A 22,161-nucleotide genomic window follows, 5' to 3' on the forward strand; every position below is an offset into this window, starting at 1 on the left:
AAACAAATAAACAAAGATGAAGGTAAGAAAACACCGATGACCTTGTATCCTAATTACATAGAGCTCAGTGGACAGGCTGACAGTCCACTGACTCACCGATGCGAGCTGGATCACTGTAGTCCTCAACAGGTTCTATATGAGGCTTCAGTTCATCCCCCTCGTACCCTGCATTTATCCACTTGTCCTTCATGACTTGCTGTAGAAACGGAAACACAGAAGAGCTTCACATTAGCGGGAATTTCACAACACGTCTGCTCTGTTAATTGTGCAACGCTCACCTCAAGCGTGCAGCGTTTGGCGGGATTGAGCACCAGGAATCGGCGAAGGATGCCTTCACAGTCTGTGGACATATAGAAGGGCACGCGGTACTTTCCCCTCAGCACGCGCTCCCTCAGTTCCTGTTGGCCACATCAAATACATGCTTTTCCATATTTCCTTCAGCATAATACGAGAAGAACAAGACCAGGTCATTCATGTTCATTACCAATAGTGACATATGTGACAAATGAAATATACATCGGTCTCTACCATTCCTTTAGTGGAGCTCTGGGAGGAGGGAGGCATTCATTGCCAACTATTAAATTTGAGATAAAAGTTCTATTTTTCACTTTTTATTCAGCATGGCCGACTGCACGGAGTAATGATATTACAAACAGAAGACTGATGATGATGCCTTAGTGTACAAACCATCTGAATGGAGTCCTTCCATGCTGCCGAAAGTCTAGCTACATTTGCCACATCCTTTCCTCTGACAGCTGTTTACTTTGATTCTCCAGGCATTATGGTATGTCAAAAAAGATGTTGCTGAAACGGTAATGGCTGTGAACGGCTAAAATCTGCAAACATACACTAAATGAAACAGTAGATAAAATTACATAAATGAGAAGAATTTTGAAAACAGCAGTCTTGAACTCAGCAACTCTGTACTATTGTTCAAACTCTTTTTAATTTTAGCAGTATGTACATATTTTTGGACATATTAAATAACTAGCCTGCTTCCTGAGAAATGCATCACCAACAAGAAGCACTCTGAGAGCCCAAACCTCCGCCAAGGCAGCTCTCTGTCTGGGCAGTATTTTAATGAAATGGAATTGGTGAGGTCAGAGGTCAAATGTGACATCATATTTGGATGCAAACTACAAGGTGAAGGCCTGTTGAAATCATGTGAGACATCTCCAGAACATAATGTCAGCATACGCAAATATGCACATTTGTTTTAATATTTATGATTCTTTTATTTTTATCACTTAGAGAAATTAGAAAACGTCTGAAATGCAAAACGCAAGAAAGATAATCATGTGCTTGTTGTTGCTGCAATGTGGAAACTGCACAGAGAGTACAGCGCTTCACTTGCTGCATGATGGACAGACCAGATATCTACAACAGTTGTCAGCATTTTACAGCATTCAACAGTTTTTAGAGGCCTCAGTAGCTGAATGGCAACATTTATATTTGTCTATTAGCTGATTAAATATGGCCTGAATACACCACCATTTTAAATCCTATCAGTTCAGTAGTGTGATGGCTTCCTAATCAATCCTAACTCTTGTAATTAAATGCATTTTGACTGTTTTGGTGTCTGGCACTGGAATGCTACTTGGGCATCCTTTGTGGATCCTCCAAACAAGCATCTGTGGTTCAGGATTATTTGGTGCATTCAGAGGATGCTTGGCCAAATTTGAATCAGAGGATATTGCATGTTCAGTCAGCAGCTAATTGTCCTGTTTTTGAGTTATGTTTGAGTTATGGGAGGTGGTATGGGATTTGGAAGTGCAAGGAGGGCTGTTTGGTCTGCAAATAACCCACTTCCTACCCATTTACGTGGGTGGTACTAGTCCAAGTTACTTTCACATAAATGCTGTGATGCAAGGTTTCCCAGCCCAACATTGCATTGTAACTAGCAGTGTTGGGTAAGTTACTTTAAATTAGTAACTTAGTTACATTACTAGTTACTTCTATCAAAAGTAACTCAGTTACTTCAAGTTACTTGTTACTTTCAAAGTAACTAGTTACTAGGGAAAGTTACTTTGGTTTTAGTCAGAATTCTCTTGTTAATGTGTTGCTTCCATAACTGGATACCCAGCAAGATTGCCAGTCTTCTAGCTTGCTTACTTGCCACAGTGCACTGTGCCACCTACCAATAGAAAGGAAAAAATAAAATACATATTTCCAAGAGAGAAATCCCACGCCTGCACCGACGTTGACTGCTGCCATGATTCTAGCCTACATCACAGCGTCACGTGCGCTTTTTACATCCAACACGAAAACTGCAGTCGTGGTGCTTTCGATTGTACTCAGAACTCGGAAATTCTGCCTTCTGAATAGGAAGATGTAGGTAACACCAGACTGCAGATGAGCTGCATACAGGGCTGGACTGGGACAAAAATCGGCCCGGGCGTTTTGACTAGAGACCGGCCCACCATTATAGGAAAAATCATAAAGCCTTTGAATGAAAACAAACGCTGTTGTGACAGTGATGTACACTGTTTTGATGGTATATATGCATCAATCTATCAATCGTTTGTTGTAAGATTCAGATAATTATTTTTTTTAAAAGCTAGATATTTTAAATGAGAATAAGAAAGAAAAGTATTTCTTTGTGGCCCCCCTTTCCCTGTTAATGCCCTACCTGCCCCCCTGGCAAAACTTTGCTAGACCCGCCCCTGCATAGTTACCAGCTGTCAGCTACATTAAAAAAAAGGATCCTGGTGTTATTAGTCTCTCAGAAACAGTTCATAACTTCAACTCATTCATGTCACCTAAAAGGTAAACCTGTTTCTCCATCACCTGTTCAGCTCTGATGATTCAGTAAGGACATCTCCTGGTTTCATCTTCATGTTTCCCTCTCACCACATATCCAAACCGACATCATGACCAGCAGCTTTTACAGCTGTGGCTCCAGCAAACATCAGCTGATACTAGAAAGTAATATTAAATAAATTCTAACAACAGCTGATCAAGCTTAAACGTGCTGCTGTTGTTTAGCGCGACCTCCGCTGGTTTCCTCTTTCTGGCGCAAAGTGAGCGATAAACAAACAAGAGAGAAAAGCCGATCAGCTGATCATTGATCAGTTTCATGATTGAAGTAGAAACAGGAGAGGGAGGGTGAGAGGATGAGAGGAGAAGAGGCAGCTGTGCAGCGTAAACACAGAATAACTCCAGCTTTGTGCCTTTTTCATTGTAGCTGAAGTCTGGGACAAACTGTGTTCTTTTTCACCTCAATACGAAACGCATGATATTTTCTCTGGATACGAGACGATTCTGTTTTTTTACGGGATGGTTGGCAACTCTACTAACTAACCTTATGAATAAAATAAAGTTCAACATCAGTAACATCATAGCACCCACCCAGCAGTATATAAACTCTGTCAAGCTAGCTAGTACGCAGTACGAGTTATTGTAACTGACTGTAAAAAGTCAGCACAACGAAAATAAACTCCACCTAAACTTGGTTTATATCTGACCCAGACAGACTGCAGGTCATAACTTCTTACCTGAAGTTCAGTTCACCTGACACTCGGACCGGCGGCCGCCTCGGGTCTCTCCTCCTCCTGCCTCCCTTTTCCTTCATCCACCTGCTGGCCTCCACCACTTGCTAATGTTACTGAATCTGTGGAAGCTCCGCGATAGCCACCACACGAAGTAACGAGTAACGAGCCTATCTAAATCCCAGTAACGATTAACGCGTTCCTGATTTTGGCATAATAACTAGTTACCGTGCTCGTTACCACAATAATAACGTAGTTACTGTAACGTGTTATTTAATAACGCGTTAGTCCCAACACTGGTAACTAGAAGATCAAAGTTATTGAATAGATCAGTGATTTTAATGTTGTTGCGTACTAATGCATGAAAACCTATCGCTGCTACAATAAACCACCAAGGAAAACTCAAGTATCCCCAGACAGACAAACAGACGGATCGTTTCCTCCAGCCTTCCACTTGCCTTCAGATTCTGCCCATCAAAGGGCAGCGAGCCGCTGACCAGCGTGTAGAGGATGACTCCCAGACTCCAGACGTCTACCTCGGGCCCGTCATACTTCTTTCCTTGGAAAAGCTCAGGCGCAGCATAGGGCGGTGAGCCACAGAACGTGTCCAGCTTGTTGCCCAGGGTGAACTCATTGCTGAAGCCGAAGTCGGCAATCTTGATGTTGGCATCGGCATCCAGCAGGAGGTTCTCTGCCTGACTCACACATCCATTCACGCAGAGGAGGAAGCAGAGACGGACAGCAGGATGGAAAGGACAAGGAAGAACAGGAAAGATGGATGGGGGAGAAAAGAGAGTACAATGAGAATAAAGTTGTACTGAATACAAAGAGTGCAAACGAGGAGAGCGAAGTTGCACCTGTGTGTTATCCACTAATGCACAAGTTCAACTGGGCATGACTTATAGTGTATATATATGTCACTGTGCCCACTGTGCATTTGCACATTCTACCCTCCCATACACTCATCAGTGTGATTAAAAACCCTTTACAGAGACATAGATTAAGACTAGTCAGAGATTACAACTTTGAGTTCAGGGTAATCTGTCAGTGAAATAAATTTTCTAGTCCTAGACTAGCCTTAATCCCCCTCTGAAAGTTGCCCCAGACATTCCTCTGAGCTTCCTCACCTTCAAATCTCTATGGACAATGTTCTTCGTGTGGCAGTAGTGGACAGCAGAAACAATCTGTGGACATAGAAAGACAGACACCCTTGAAGTACCGACAAGAAAATGCAACAACTGGTGTAACGTTGACACCGAGAGGTAACGTATTCATACTTGTCGAAATTTGGCTCTTGCTTCAACTTCCTTCATTCTCCCATGAGACACGAGGTAGTCAAAAACTTCACCTGTGAGGAGCATATCAGCACATCAGTCAGGTAACAAAGCCAGAAGCTTTATGCTGTTAGCTAAGTAAACACTGCTGACGTACACAGTCAATTTTAATCACATCAGCAGCTTTTAATATTTAATAAGATGCAAGCACTGTAAGTTCATTTTAATATCCACAAATCATGTAATTGCATGAAAACATATAATAAACAAATAATGCATGCAGACCAAAGGAACAGTTTGATATTTTAGGAAATGAACGACTGAGGCATAACAGAAGAGGGTAGCAGCGACCGTGGCTCCGTCCAAGGTGATGAAAATCCATGTGAGAATAGTTTTAAGGTTTATCTTGTTTGATAAGACCAAACTACAACTTTGGAAAGACTAAATAATACTTCCTTCTGTATGCTGAGGCGTTGCGATGCTACAGTACTAATAGGCCTGGTATGCACATTAGCTTAAAGTGGCTAAAGTTAGCACATCCTCCTAAAAAGATGGCTGTCTGTAACAATGACTGGATATTTCTCAAAGATATTTTAAAATATAAAATGCATATACGTGTCTTGTTTCATGGTCAAACTGACACAAATTCACTGAAATGTATTTAATATTTCTGTTAGGCGTTCCCATTTGCTTATGTGACCTGTATTGACATGGCTGCCATCTATGGCAGCCTCCAACTACTAACAACACGAAGGAACATCCATAACTACTGAAGCCATACAGGTCTGGTTATGTGGGCCATAAAAACTTGATAAAAGTCTTTTCTGCGCCCTACTTCAATATCACAATTATCTCACTTCACATTTTTAGAGACAGAATACCTCCTGACGCCTTCTAACATATAATGAAATAACATAACAAACTGCTTAATCCCCAAAACAATCAAAATATTCAGTTTTAATACTTTCTCTTTTGTGTGTCACCACATCTATGAAAGCAGAAGGTTTGGCCACTTTTTACGTGATATAAAAATGCCACATCGTGATATCATTGCTATAGTTAACACCATGTGTATATCTTCAGTAGTGTGCATGGTAACAAGGTAAATCTGGGAATATCTTTTTAATACCTAAAAAAAGGAGCTACTTCAACAAATCTGAAAGAAAGCACAGTACTTGGCAAAATATCCAAGAAAACTGTCCCTGCAGTGGAAAAAAACAAACATATTTTACCACTTGAGGCAAAAACACACCATAAAGTACAACCAGGCTATGAAGGAGGAAATACTAGCAGCTGGTGATGTGTCACCCAAAGTAAACATGACTCCACTGAGCGTCCCTGGAGCACTGTCTAGGTGCGCCCCATATGACAGGAAGAGCAAACGGTGGATGGAAATTACTGATGCGGTGAGATGGAGGAAAAACAGGGCTTTATGCAAATGGTTAAAAAGCTTGACCGAGGACACAACATCAGCTTGCAGACAATACTTTTCAGTTCTATTAGGTGACAAAATTAAGCAACTCCTGAGGAGTTACAGGGTTTACTTGTTAAGTGTTAAGCAGTTATTTTATCATTTTTTACACATTTTACTAAGGAAAAATCATTTGACGGAACTGAACGTGCTTTATTGATACACAGAATTCAATGATGCTATTTGCCGATTACACTGATGAAATCCCAGCGGTGACAGGGATTAGGGCCCCGTTCCCTGGAGTCTACACGCTGGTGGTGGAAATGAAGATGGATGCTTTGATAGAGTCTGAGTAACATCGGAGATGCGGAGATGGCAAGAAAGGTGAATTGCATGAAGGCCTCTGCGAGGGAGAACGACAGTGATCGGTGAGATTTAAAGTAAGCAGAGCGGAGGCTGATTGGGCTGAAGAAGGCAGGCAGAAAGATGATTGGACTGGACCACAGCTGCTGCAATGAGCTTGAAAGCGTGGGAAAGTGGAAGTGATGTAATGCTTAGATTAGCCACCAAACACCTGGGAAGCAGACAGATGTGTGACTACAGAGCTTCCTTACTGAACGCATAAGCTTCATTTCTATTGGAAACACCACTTTTGCACTTACATTTGACTTATGCTGTGTCACAGGCAATAATACTATGTGACTACTATTATATTGCTCCTGCTGCAGTATTTCACTAGATTTACACTTAAAATGAGTAATTATGTAATCAATGTCAGCAGGGAAAGGATGGAAAATGGATTTCTAGATGCAAGCAACAAAAATGTTCACAGTTTTCTTTCAATATTGTAAAAAAAATATGATCATATATTTTTATTGACATACTGTGATATCATTTTGAATTTATATCATCTACCCCTTTTCCCAGGAGTGCATGCCCCAGCAAATTCCCCACCAGTGTTAGACAGTACAAGGCTGAGAGAAATGTGAAAAACAAGACCAACAGATTCTACAGGACTCAGTAAGCATTTTAAATGTTAAAGTTCAGTCCCAAAAAGAATGAACGTATGGCTTGTTTGGAAGGGTTGGCAAGAGAAAGCCTCTTTATTATAAAATGACCATAGGACTTCTGGAACAATGTCCTTTGTACAGATGAGACCAAAGTGAAGATGTTTGGCCTGTCGCTACATTTGGAGAAAACCAAACAGCATATCAGCAAAAACACACTGCATCAGCTGTTAAGCCTGATGGTGGAGGGTTGATGATCTGTGCTTGTTCTGCAGCCACAGGACCTGAACAACTTGCAGTCACCAAGTCAACCACGAAATCCTCCGAATGCCAAAATTTTAGAGTCAAAGGTCAGTTTGTCTGACAGTTAACGTTAAAAGTGAGTCATGCAACAGCATAATGATCTCAAACAGAAAATCTACAAAAGATTCAAAATGTTGCAATGGCTCAAAGTTCAGATCACAACCTGACTGAAATGCCCGAAAAAATCTATGAACCGAATCAACATTTTTAAGAAGCGTGCATCAAAAATCCTCCACAAACATGTAAGAGATTTATAAAAAAAGTCCTGCAGACAATGATTCATGAGAATTATTGCAGCAAAAATTGATTCTACAAGCTACTGAATCATGGGGTTTATCGTGGGTTTTTCACAGGACTCCACATCTGCTTTCCTATATCTGCTCGAAAAACTAGCTGTAAATCTGTAAATATGCATCATAAAAATACTGAAAAACATAACCCAAGTCTGACCACTAATATTTCTCTACAGTAGCTTAGCGGTTGTTTTAATACTATCGTGTTTGTGCACTATTATGTACTCTTAAACAAGCTGCAGGAAAAAGCATATTATGGCCTTCACAGGCATTTTACACCACTACGCATCCCTAATACTTGTTTTTTACCCCCCTCGACTTAAAGGCTTGTAAAAAAAAAAAAAACCCCACAATGCCTCTGACATTCGCCAAGGTCACAGTAAGAAAATGATATGGTCTCAGACACAACACAGAAAAATGGGATTGGTGACGAGAAATTGACACAAATAGAAACCAATGGACGCAAACAGGAAAGGGATAGTGTACAGATACGTGTGCTGGCGGGTATTAATGTGTCTAAAGTCTGTTTAAAAGCAACATTATTACTGCACTGAGGCTGCTCACTTATTTATGTTGAGGTCCCATATGCTATTAACTTTAAATACAGAGCAGCTATTAGCGCATAGCCCACAGCCATCTTTTTAAAGAGTCTGTCTATCACATATAGCCATAAAAAGGTTTAGGCACACTATATTCCAATATGTCATAGTGCCTGAACATGACATATGCATTTCTGGACAGCTATCACTTGAGTTCAATCGCCCATCAAAATTATTATATTTCACAATTTTAGATTAAAAGATGTGATACTGTAGTTTTGGTTATTTAGATGTTATTTAGGCTTCTTTAAATTAGCCTTGTTACAGAAGGAACGTTTCCTTTCATTTCCTTTGAATTCAAGATCGACAACACTGCCATTTGTACTATACGTATAAGGTTACAGCCTTATAGAATAGGCTGCTTTGTTCTGCTAAGGTAAGCTAACTGACAGCTGGGTCTCATATGATACTGTGGAGATGAGAGTGGAACAGACTTTCTCACCCTCAGAATAATATCTGTTTTCAATTTTTTGAGGGTGTTAATGCAATAGCATTGAGGCACATTATTTATTGCTCATCAGATGTATTATTCTTATTGGGTGTGCCAGTGCATCAGCATGAAGGTACACTATTATTAGTCAGATTTACTGTTGAGTATGCCAGCGCAAGAACACTGAAACACTGAGGCACATTAGATATTAATAAGTCAGACTTATTTTTATTATTCTCCTTCTTCAGCCTAACTTTTTTTATGCGCGTCTCTATATCAGGATGGGAATGTAATGACAAATTTTTGCAAATTTGATAATAATAATTATTATCATTATAATGGGAGAGGATACTGAAAACGCAGAAACCCAGGCCCAGTAGTTTAAGTTTATAAACAATTTTGATTTTTTTCTGGTGTTTTCCTGCCACAGTGTGATGATGCCATCCACTGTAAATAAATAACCAGAAAAAAAATGCTTTCTTTCTTTCTTTTTATTATACTTATATAAAATATTTTTTAACGTGAAGGTGTTTTTGTCCTCTTTTATCTAGTGTTTTTCTCATTATGGTTGGACTTCTCTGGTTCTCCCACCAAAGTCCAGCCTCCTGCAACTGCCTTGCTCATTAAGAGCGATTCGATTAATAGCAAATTCTAGCTGAAAAATCGGAAGTGCAGGGTGTCTTTAATCATAACCAAACATAAGCAAACATGCACTTTCATTGAATTTCTGCATGTAGCAACATTTTTCTAGTCAGGAATTTATTTTCTTTTAATATGACACCAATGCAGAGAGTGTCTACCAGGCACTGGAAATACCCCAGGAGCTATTGATTATTTTGTACATATTTTTACATATATTCTCATAAACATAAATTCTCTGAATGATGAGAGACAACGTCAAAGCGATTTTTCAAATAGTGAAGAACAAATCCGGCCGAAGTGAATGAGTGTTTGGAAGGACTTTCTATAATGGATCAATTAACTGACAGATCTCAGTCTTGCTATTGATATTTCTCAATGACCAACTTCAACTACATCCCAACAACATTTTTATCAAAAATACAACATAACATTGCCAAAACACAAGGTTATGATTTACTCTTTCTATTGTGAAAATGTATTATCGGCTTTCATGTTTGTAAAATTGGTTGCGCGCAAGCAAGAAAACAACAACTGTGTGGATGTAGTGCGCCACATAATATTAAAGAAAACCAGGAAGCTATTGTTTACAGGCTCATAAGGCATGAAAGCAGTTCTCACAAATGGAAAAAGTATAAATATTCCTCAATTAAGTAGAAGTACAAATACTTGTAAAGTTAAAGTAGTAATTGAACTTAAAAAGTGAAAAAGTAAAAGCTCTGAAATGTACTTGAAGTATAAAAGAAGGCACACTGACATTTCATACTATGAAGCATCACAATAGCTACAGATCCATGGATTGCACTAGTGTGTTGCTAAAAAAAAAACAAAAACCTAAAAAGTTCAGCAGTGCCCGCACCAAGACTGAAGCTATTGTCAATGGTGTGATACTGCTACATTCAGTGGAAGTCACTCTTGAAGCTCTTAATGAAATCCAGTACAGTGGCATTTCTCCGACTTAAGTAACCATCGAACAGGGAAAATATTCCCAATCATACTTTGACTGGAAGAATGGTGGCGTGCAAACAAAATTAACTGAGGTTAGAAACGCCAAATGAGACAGCAGAAACCATTGCACAATACCTCCCTGGTACCTCACTATAATTTTTCTTATACAGATGAGACATTATTTCTGTAACATTATTTAATTCCAGAGGTTTTTAAGTTATTTTTTTTGCATTTGTTGACTTGTAAAAGCCTATATGACATTTTCTATTTCACCATTCATTAACCGCACAAAGAAGGCATCTTTTAAATATGTTAAAATTTTCTTTAAACAGTATTATTAAAATTCTTCATGACTGGGCCAAATGTCCTCTTTTTTGGAAATCAAAATATGGTCACCCTACACTAACGACACACCTGAATCAACAAGACATAAGTTATTGATATTACATGAGCTATCAAGGATGATTACGGTCAATGAATCTAATCAACATTCTCATCTTAAATTGAATTTGATGTCTGATACCTGCGATATAACCTAACATTGACCATGAACACTAGCTGCTCCAGTCCAATATGGTACATTACTATAAACCTCACCACAGTTAGCAGCTAGCTTCAAGTTTCCAGTCTATAAAATGTCACTGAGCACTCCTTATCTTTAAAAATATTCTCGCTTCTTCCTCTCCTGCCCTGTCATTGTTACACATTTTTCTGTCTCTGCGTAAAGTTGTTTCACATTCTGTCTTTCCTGGGAAATACAGCCTCTCTACCGTTAGCTAACACACACCCTGTGTGACTAGCCAAATAGACACACAGAAAGCTAGCTTAGCTTTGTGTAAATACTAGAAAGGGGAAAGAGCCACTCTGGCTCTGTAGAACATACCAGCCATTGATTATATCTTTGAGAAAAATCCCTTTTTTGTGCATATATTAGATAAATGAAGTCAAATAAGAAGGAAAACCAGGGTATTCTTTCAATTCCATCTGCTAAATAAGGCTAACTGGCTGCTTCCACTTATGTATATATTTCCTCTATTTACATGAGAGTGAAAATCACTCTTATTAAGCTAATATTAAACTGAACCCTTTAACCTGTTCTGTGGATATGGATGAAAAAAGGAACCAGTGTTTTTAAAAAAATTATACCACTTTTATTCTGTTTTATTGCACATCCTAAAGAAAGACCGCATCTGTAAAATCAGCCACATAGTGCTCTCACAAACAGTTTTCATTTTGGAGCTTAGATGCCAAATCTGCAACCCTATACATCATTTGGGCTCCATCATAGCTTTCCTGGACATGATGGTTGATGTACCTACCTCCACTGGCATATTCCATGACTAGGTAAAGGGTCTTATCCGTCTCAATCACCTCGAAAAGCTGCACTGTAGCCCAAAACAGAACCAGATCAACATCAAAACACAAAACAAAAGCTGTTAATGTTATAAAAAATGCACAGGTATCTGTCTGGCTCTCTTAATATGGAGGAAAGTCATTAGTGCAATGGGTGGTATTGATACATGTGAGATGTCACTCTGCACTTCAGTCAGTGACTGCTTAAGAGCTCAAACCTTTTTACTACTGCCTGCGCCCACACCTTGTGACAAAGTACAGTAATGTGTACATTAACTTACCTATGTTTGGGTGATTTAAGCCTTTCATTATCCGTACCTCCCGAAAAAGCTGGAAGAAGAAACAAAATTTACATTTCATGATAAATAAAACCTCAGTGGAATTAGGTGCTCAGGAGAACTGGTTTCAACTATGGAACCAGTCTCTATACAGTGGTGGAGAAGGCATTTCTGCATTCACTTTGTAGAGATCCATGTCAGTTAAACTAGAGTTTCCCAGAAGTTTTATGATCCCAGAGAACCATGAAAATGTCAAGCAATTATAAGTAGGCTGAGCTTCTCATTTGAAGCATGTTGCTGTTAATTCCCACATGTGACACTGAATACTAAAATAGTTGAAATGTCAGTAGAAACTGAGCACAGTTAAACACTTCATGTAAACTATTTTCTCCATTTCATTTAATTCACTTTTAATTTAAAATAACAAATCTGTCATTTTCTAATTGCACAATTTAGAACTTTTTAAAGATAAATTCCAGTTAGGGGCTCACATTTGTCCATTGCATGTTGCTCTTTGTATATACATATACATATCATGCTCATTTCCAGCCATACACTTTATTCTTGGACATCTCTAAAGTAGCTCGTCATGATTCACATTAACAAACATTATTTTTTTTATCTAATACTGTATGTTATGAAGGTGAGGCTCTCCCTAAAGTGTGCAATATTAGCTGCACACACCTTAATGACCCCTACCTAAAACCATGATTTCGTTTCACATGCAGATTTAGTAAGTCTGTCGAAGGGCAGCATCCAGTGCTTGCGAGCACTTGCCTTGACAATTCGCCAGTTTAAAGGTTCCAGAAAATTTAAAGTAACATCATTTGTCGTTCTTTATCAACAAGTCGAACTGTTATATGAGAGCCCGAGACAAACCTTTCTCAACAAACGGGGAGCAAGTGAAGCAACTACAAATGAGATAGCAAGATACTGTTGAACTGTTGACCGACATATTACCTGGTAGTGAATACATTGATGGGTTATCTAGTACAGTATCTTGTACAGTACATGTACAGTCTGTGATGTAAATAACGATGTGCCCTATAATGCCCACAACGCTTTTATAACAAAGAATTTATAACATATCTTGTAATGCATCTCTTCTGACGTGAACAGAGCACACATATAGTCATTCGTCTTTATAGTACAGTAATGTGCAATTCATTTTACCACAAAAAACCCAAAGAGGAGCAGACAAATGTATAATAATCCTGATAATAAAATGATTTTCATTTTAAGAGCAAGCAAAGCCCACACAGCAGTGTGATGAATGGAGCCAAATTCAGACCAACATCTACTCTGACCCCCCTCCTGTCTGTGATACTGTGAGGCACATATTTGTACACTTCAGTCAGAGGCTTTAAAATTGATGCCAGCTCTCCCAGTTCCATGAACATACAGTAACAGTACCACTGTCATAACAAAAGGCAGTTGGTGGCAACTCTCTTCCATGATGTCAACTAAAAAAAAAAGGAAGAAGAAAAAAACGATGGTGCGATAAGCAATTCTATTCTTTTTTTTCCTCACTCCCCTTTCCCACATCTCCCTCCATCCCCTCCTCCTCCTCCTCCTTCTCCATTCAATTCCTTCAGCAGTGCCCCAATATCACTGTTGCCATAGCAACCTAGGTATTAAGACCAAGCTCCTTCCCAGCTTCTCCAGCTGTGCTAGAGGGAATCTTGGGATGCGTAGCGCTTAAGTGTCTTATCATCCAGGCCATCCCATTAATTCCTTGCTCATCACAACGAGGCTGAGAAGAGTCAGATCCATCAAAACAATAAACAAACCCCCAACACTGCAAAGAAACAGCACGTCTATGTCAGGATGCATGTGAACAGTGGTTATAAGCTTCCTGGCCGTAGCTAAGACAGAGCAGAAACGCGCTGAAATAGAAATTTCTGCTTGGATGTGATGTGTCTTTAACACACACTTCATTTCAGACAGGACTGTCGTATAAAGAGAAGACAATTACTTCAATCTGCAGCAATTTATATTTGGCGGCAAGGCTCTGTTCTGTGGCCTCTCCACCAATTCTATGCACATGTATGGAAGGCAGGGAGAGCAATAAGACCCCATAGCATTGTAAAGTAGACGATGGATGGCATTGATGAAGTCAGACATAGCCAGAACAAGAGGAACTGGAATGGTGGTGAGCTGCAAAGTGGCACGCACCTGTAGCAAGTGCGGACAGGTTGAAGCAGCTCGAATATCTAAACGAGATTGACCAGTTACATACATACAAAGGTGTCAACGATGTGGGATGTCACTGTTAGCTTTTGTATTCTGCCTGAATTAACATGCTTAAGTTCGGACTTTGTTATCTTTCAACTAATCTCTACAAAACCATCCACATTGTGTTAATATGGCCTCTTTTGTGTGTTTAAATCTAAGGACTTTCACTAGCCCACAGGTATGTGAAAAACTATAACCAGTGCCCAGGTGTTGAGTTTTCTCCCTAATTGGTGAAAATTCCTTCACCTCTCTCGTCTCCCACAATCCAATCCCAAAAAAGGTGCACCCAGGAAGATGGCATGACATGGAAGTTAGGATTACAGCTCCTGAACCGGATGCCATGAAATAAGCACCAGAAATATGATTTTAAGAATGAGGATTGCAGGAAGTCAGTGATCAAAATCTTCCAGAACATTTTTGCAATGGTGTTACCCTCCACATTAATGTAAACAAGGGGTCCTATCCTATAGAAGTAGTGTCTTGTTGACTGCATCAAGCCAGACATGCAGATGTCTTCAGTCAAATGAAATCACACACATACTACACACAGATAAAACTGGATTATTTCGCCCCTGATTTGATTTTGTCTGGTCTGTTCACGTCTTGTGCACAGGCAGAGGAGCTTGTGCATGTTGTGATGTTGAGACTTTGGCCCTTATGTGGATATTATAGGATGCAGCACATGTCACATGCATTTTCTGAGCTTCTATAGACATTTTATTTTTCTACATCACACAGCTACATGAGGCGCACATTTTGAGACACAACAGCTTTTAATTAATAAAATAATGAAATCTTCAATCCATGTCTCCAGCTCCAAGTGTCTATAAACCCAGCTCCTGCTCCATCTATACCAGACATCCATGTATAACAAGCCATACAAGTATCTACAGTTCAGACTCACATCTCAAAATTCTGCCCAGCAGGAACAAGAAACCAGACGGTGCCATGCACCCGACAGACACCAAGGACAGCTGATTTTGTACCAGTCCACCTCTGAACTGCTACAAAATCTTCTGTTTTCTTTGTTATGCATAGAAACAAGCTTTTCATGGCAATCTAAGAAGGTATAGGTTGCGTGACTGTGGTTTATGAAATAACTCAGTCCCTCTCAGGCCGGTGATTAGCCCGGAGAGAGACAAGAGTTGATCTCTGGAACAGAGGTCTCCTCTCACTCCCATCCAGTCCCTAGCACCTGTCAAACAGCATCACATCCCATGAGCCCTCTCTCTATCAGATGCTGTCTCATTGCTGTCCCTTGTGAGAGGGTGGAAGCAGCTGAGGACAAACCTGACCAGCCTCTAAACCCCCAACAGAATCCACCTCACTTGAATGCTTTGTTTCTGCTTATGAAGACAAATAACATCAAACCAGTGTGCGTTTCTATTTTGTACCTGAGCACATAACACATATATTCCCTCGTCTCATTAGTATCAAAAGGAAAAACTCACCTTTTGTAGGCTGGTTGGGTTCAACTGAGTTTTGTCAATGATTTTTATTGCAACCTGGAAGAGACATCAAGGAATTTTTGATGAGTGAAAAAAAGATAGCACCACTCTTATATGATGCTGTGAAGCCTTTCCTACTGATATAACTGACTCATATCTAAGAATTCTTTTCTCAGCACTCAAGAAATGCAGAAAAATCTCATTTTGAGGGGCATATTTAAATCGTCTTCTACAGCAAGTAAACATGGACTGAGGCCACTTGGAACATTTACTTCCACAAGCTGTTGTCACGCGAATTTGAGCGGATTTAATCCCTACTGACTAGAACTGGTGCTGCTAAACCAGGCGCTGCTAAGTAGATGATGAAAGTTCTTTCCGAGCTTTGTTAAATACATAATTAATCATAAAGTGTCATAAAGAAAACATGTACTACAAATTATAAAAACATGTATTAAAAGTTATTATTCTCTGTCTCTCTTCCACAGCATGTCTTTATCCTGTCTTCCTTCTCTCACCCTGACCGCTCGCAGCAGATGGCCCCGCCCCTCCCTGAGCCTGGTTCTGCCGGAGGTTTCTTCCTGTTAAAAGGGAGTTTTTCCTTCCCACTGTCGCCAAAGTGCTTGCTCGTAGGAGGTCATATGATTGTTGGGTTTTTCTCTGTATGTATTATTTTAGGGTCTACCTTACAATATAAAGCGCCTTGAGGCGACTGTTGTTGCTGTATAAATAAAATGGAACTGAATTGAAAAACTTGTTAACTCTTATCTTATTAGATGTAATGCAATTATTTAGTCGTGTGTTTAGATTAGGTTGTTTTTACCCACAGTTTGAAATAATTTCACTTCATAGTTTCCCAGTTTCCCTTAAAAGGACCTAGTATGTGTTTCCTTATTTCCTGTCATACATGTAGTATTGCAGTGGTGCATGCTCATGTTAAACATGGCTATAGTTTAATATAATGAGTCCACTGTATCCACAACTAACGCCTTGTGAGCACATTAGCCCCTCCTCTCTGTTTGTGAGTGGCAGCCGATGAGAAGAAAGGTGGCTTAAACTGAAGGACTTCGCTGAGGTATATGCAGTATATAAGGACTATTTTGAACTTTGAGTCACCCAAAGAAATTCTACTTGAGTCCAAGAATAAAATATGGAGCTTGAAGCTCAGCATTAAAGATACAGAAGATAAGTCAATCTATTTGTGTTAAAATAGCTGGCTCAAAGAAACGTACACAAATACATTTTAGAGAAGGACTAATTAGGAGGCAAGGAAAATGTACTTTTTAGAAAATATAATTAAAAGGAGGGCTCTCATGAAGACATACTACTGGATTCTTAAGATAATATTAAGGACACCAGCACATCAGCCAAGTGTTACCTTTCATTGTTTACAGTTATATCCATCACTCACTCCCACCTTTGATGTCTGTTTCTCTTGTAACTCACCTCCCTGCCCGTCAAAATGTGGCGGGCCAGCTTGACCTTGGCAAAGTTTCCTTTGCCAATGGTCTTGAGCAGGCGGTAGTTGCCTATGTGCGGCTGTTCGTCAGAGCAAGAGGCAATCGAGTTCCTGCACCGGGCACCCAGAGAGCGGCTGGACTGGCTGGTGGCCTTATCTGAGCGGCTGGCCCCCAGTGACACATGCTGGAGGAAAATGAAGGGGAAGAGGTTAGGTCACTGTGCCAACAGCAATATCACACAGAGCAACAGCAGCAGGCTGGAAAAGGACTTTAAGGATGATCTACAACCTCAAACGACTGATGGGCCTCCAGAAGTAAAATAGCATGCATTAGTTAGTGCCTGCAGCCTCTTCAAGCTACTCATAAACTCTGTCTCCAAACAATAAGACACCTCTCTCTTTTAGTAGCTAAAGTGTTTGTCACATTGATCGCTGCACAGTGTAACACATACTGTGTAAGTGACAAAAAACACATTGGTGACAACACTTACAATAACCAACCCAGCTTTGTATATCAAATACTGCTAAGCTCATAATGACAAGTTGGTGCCATATCCCATAATCATTCCAACAGATGTTTGACCCGTAATGACAAAGAGCAACAACCTGGAGCTGATCTGCATGTGACTACATGTCCCTCGTTCCTGGGCTAACAGCTGTATTCCAACACAACATACTGTTTCCATTTTGGGCTCAGCATCATCTTCTTCAGAGGTCTGCTACTTCACTGCTGAGAGATGTCTTCATCCATTTTGACAGGGGATACAGGTAACGCTGTTGCTAGAATATGTGGTGGCCCTGAAGCTTTCACAACCCTGTAAACAGTTGATCCTGGACCCCAACACTTTAGAGCATTGCTGTGCAGTTCTGATAGTCTCAAGCTTGAGTCACAGATCATTTTCAAGGGGAAAACGACAACATGCAATCACACAAGCAAAGCCTGATGCAGCACAGCATGAAACAGCTACTTGTCATGTGACAAACAAAGGGAAGATATTAAAGAGGGAAACATAAGAACAGGTGGTAGTGAGTGGGGCAATAAAGAGGTATCACCTTTCACTGTTTGTAAGAGGAAGAAGTAAAAAAACAACAACACAAAAACAAAAAAATAGGGAGCAGATGCCGACACAGTGGTCCCTGGCCAGCCCTGGGCCCTGAGGCATCACACTTCCATTCCCCCCCAGCATGTCATCTTGCTCTTAGTTTCACACGCAAACACAACCACTCATAGCCTTAACCCCCACCTTCCGTTATTCCTTCTCTTGCTTCCAGTCATGTTCCTATGCCCCACCTTGGTGCCAGTCGGGATCCAAACTCCACAATCAAACATCTCCAACCAATACCACGGGCAGCACACACATGCATGCGTGGCGAGCAAGCGAGTGCATTAATCCCCCTGCGCTGTTCGTTGCACATCAAGCCAAGCCTCACCTGTGACTGCCAATATGGCAAGACACCGCTTCATCCGCTCCATCCACTCATCTGTCATCATCGTATAATCGAGATGCAACAGTAACAGCTCCAGATCACTTCTAATAGATGAATCTCCATTCACAATCAATCATACACCTCGTAAAGTCACACACTCCTGCACATTCACTTCCACACACACACATCCACACATCTATTGGCTTACCCATCCTTCTGTGCTGAAAGCTCTGCTAACAAACAGATGGGGTTGGGGTGGGGGGAGGGGGTGCAAAAGTGTTGAGGGCAATGAAATGACATAATGCAACATAAATCAGTCATGCGCCCATTTAGATATTAGATGGATAGATTCCACATATGCAGAACCTGTTCGGTGTCAGCTTGCTTCTTTTCTGCAGGCCGTTTCTGTTTTCCACAGCATACAATGTATGGCGCTGTCTGACACCCACTGGCTCTGGGGTTGATCGCTTTGTAGGCTGCGCAGCAATGGACTGCACATCATTTTACGCAGTAATCCCCTGGCTTCAGCCGAACAGTCCAGATATTCTCTCTACGTTTATTTTGGCCTCTTGTGCTGCTCTCGTCCCACCCATCCAATTTCTAGGGAACACACACACATACATACACACACACAACAACAGCAGCAGCAGCAGCAGCAAGGAGTATAATGTGACATCACTATCTCTCCAAGCCTTATAATAAGAGGTGACGGCTGGTTTTCAGGCTTTCTGCGCATATCCGCTGAGCGTTATCGTATGCGGATGGACTCATTCCGGGCTGTTTGCCTGCCATCAGCTCTTTCCCTGCACAGACACCCAAGGTTAGCCTTTTTTTTCAAAGAGCCTGCTCTGTTTAAATATCCGTCCAATATCAGGACAGCAGAGCCTCAAACGGGAAAAACATCACCATCTACGACCCCCCTCCCCTCAACCATCCGCACAATGAATAAAACCACAGACTGCCCAAAGCCACACATATGCAGATATCTTTTTTTCTTCTTTTTTTAAGGGATGCACGATCTATCGTCTGCAGGCACACAAACACAGGCTGCAGACTGGAATTGCACTTACATGGTCTCCACTACTCCTGTCGTTTCCAGACGGTAATGCAGATCGAGAAGACATGTTGTTTTCTTTCTCCTTTTTTTCCCTGAGTAAGAATCACGGTGTGCGCGCGCGGATGAGATTTACAGGCTCCACAGACGGAATAACATCCGCAGATATGACCCACCGTCCCAAATCAATCTGCCTCTTCTCCAACCGGCCGAGCCACGGTCGAGAGGAGACCTCTGCCTATCATGGCAGCAATGGGTATGTGGAAGGGGGGTGTCCTCAAACAAGCTGCATGTTCCACCATGCACTGTCAAGAAAGGGAAAAAATGAGCGGTGCAGCAGATGCCGTGTAACGCAAATCCCGAGCACTGAAGAAGTGCTAAAATGCGGTGATGTTTGGACGGAACCCAGCGTCTCTGTGGCGACTCTCCACCCCCTGCCTCATCCTCATTTCGCCATACAAAACAAACACAGCTCCCTCTGGATGTGTGTCATCTCCCTCTGTCATAATACCGACCGACAGAGCCTGTCCTTAACCCCACAACGCCAATGCAAGCCGCAGCACGAAAACGCGGCTTTACGGTGCAGCGGAGGGAAAAGGCCGAAATGTTCGGAAATCGGTATTCCAGGTCGGTGAGATGCGCACCACCGTAAAGTCAGGAAGAAGACACAGGGACGAGACTTCCGGTCGGTTTGGGGACTGACAATAGGAAAGTTATGTTTGATGTTCGAGACAAAACGACTCAAATATCTATTATCTGATCTATCAGGTGATCACTTTCAGCCTTTGTGTATGAGGGTAAGAACCAGGGCCCCTCCCTCCGGGGGCTTTAATCTGAATGCACGCTAAACCTATATTGGTCAGTTGTTACGCTCCATTAAATACCTTTGTGTTGTGTCTTTATGTAAAGGAACACACAAAACAGCATCAACATAAGGAACATATGCTATAATGCAGTAATGCTCTCATATTGTGTATCGTTTCCAAACAATTATCTCCTCCTAATGTTAATGATGGTGAGATTAAAATAACAATGATGACGATAAAAGAGGCTACTTGTGTCAGGCAGAGGCCGATGATTCCCTAAAACATATTGTTACATATTTATATTTTTCTTTTTGCTTTCTTCTGGCACCTGGATGTTGTTTTTACTCAGAGTTTCAATGAGTGGCTAATTCATTTTAAACCTTTTTTTTATTTTCACGTGTGTATCTTAATCGGTCTCCATAAAGAGCATTAATGTAGCTACAAATTAACCAGTAATAAAGCAGGCCGTAGAAGTATCACCCTCTCGTTGTGCTAATTGGGGCCAAGTCAGACCGAAGCGCTCCACACATCCACCAACTTCACCATTTTATTTTGGAAACTCAATTTCCTAACTTCCTGCCTGAGCTGTCTAACCGTATTGCGTTTGATGCGACTTAGATGCGCCACATCAAAGATGCTGACAGGTCCAGCACAACACAACCCACTACCGGTTATACCAGCGTAGTTTTGTGCGTAAATGAGCATAAACTATCCAAAGATGGCCGAAGTGCAAGGCTTCTCCATCCAAAACAGTGATTCATAAAGCGGTTCTCTGCCTTTATAAGACCTGGTGTCTGGCTGGGGCCTGCACAGGGAGAGAGATAGTGTTTGCTGTGGGAGCTGAGGCTCTTCTCTCTGTTAGAGCGAATGCCTTAAAAGGCAGAGGCATCACAGAGTTAAAACGTGAATCCCTTTGTGTATAATTTAATGAAATCCCCTGAAACTTAAGATAATGGGTGGAAAACTGTTTTGAAATTGTAACCAGGCAAATGTTGTCCCCCCCCCCAATAAACCTCTACACAACACTCCTAAAATTACACATTCTAAACATTTTAGGGATCCAGAAATAAAAGTGCCAAGCTACTTCATGTCCACTCATCAACTCTGAAATAATGATACTTTTTTCTTCACACTGTCAGTGAGGTGCTTCCTGGTTCCCTCTAGGCTACTGGCTTCATATGAGCACACGTGTGTATATGTGAGTGTCTGCACACACATATACATGCTTTGCATTCTGTCTGATGGCCAGCAGGAGGTGACATTTATGGTTGCAGAACATGTCTGACTATATAGAAGTCTGTGATTAAATGGCCCTCAGCTCCCTTCATCTATCACCTCAGTCAAAGCTTTTCTGACTAGTTGTTTGGTCTCAGTTGCTGGTTTCAGTTCTTACTGAATACAGTATGATGTTTATTTTGTAAATTATTGCCTCCATTAATTTCCAGAAGGATGATAAAGAAGAATACATTTTGCCTGCTGTGTGAACAGAGTGCCTCAGTTTAACACTTGCTCACGACACACTGTTTCAAAACATATGGAATATAACGACGATGCTCCACTCAAGGCTTTAAAAAAAGAAGTTCACAAAGCAGCAATGTTTAATGTCTATTCTATGGTCCACACTGGGTTTGTGGTGGAACACACCAACACACAGTCATGACACTACGACCTGTGCAGAGGTACTGTGACTGATACCTTATCTGTCTGTCTT

General features: G+C 40.9%; 1 protein-coding gene across 4 annotated transcripts in view; it reads right to left on the minus strand.

Moving 5' to 3' along the window:
* Nucleotides 1–20,321, minus strand: part of mark4a (MAP/microtubule affinity-regulating kinase 4a) — a 30,419-nt gene extending 10,098 nt beyond the window's left edge. For 2 of the 4 annotated variants that reach the window (XM_040011962.1, XM_040011955.1), the window contains exons 1-10: nt 19,661–20,321; nt 17,150–17,347; nt 15,710–15,763; nt 12,027–12,075; nt 11,712–11,777; nt 4,766–4,836; nt 4,616–4,672; nt 3,947–4,183; nt 279–398; nt 97–196 (exon numbers count right to left, since the gene is read on the minus strand). In XM_040011962.1, the coding sequence (XP_039867896.1) occupies nt 97–196; nt 279–398; nt 3,947–4,183; nt 4,616–4,672; nt 4,766–4,836; nt 11,712–11,777; nt 12,027–12,075; nt 15,710–15,763; nt 17,150–17,347; nt 19,661–19,714 (1,006 nt within the window). In that variant the 5' untranslated portion in view covers nt 19,715–20,321. The remainder of the gene's footprint in view (nt 1–96; nt 197–278; nt 399–3,946; nt 4,184–4,615; nt 4,673–4,765; nt 4,837–11,711; nt 11,778–12,026; nt 12,076–15,709; nt 15,764–17,149; nt 17,348–19,660) is intronic. The other 2 variants (XM_040011978.1, XM_040011970.1) reach the window with 1 other exon arrangement.
* Between the last annotated feature and the right edge of the window lie 1,840 nt (nt 20,322–22,161).

The sequence above is a fragment of the Simochromis diagramma genome, unplaced genomic scaffold, assembly GCF_900408965.1.
Source record: "Simochromis diagramma unplaced genomic scaffold, fSimDia1.1 OVJJ01000123.1, whole genome shotgun sequence".
NCBI lineage: Eukaryota > Metazoa > Chordata > Actinopteri > Cichliformes > Cichlidae > Simochromis > Simochromis diagramma.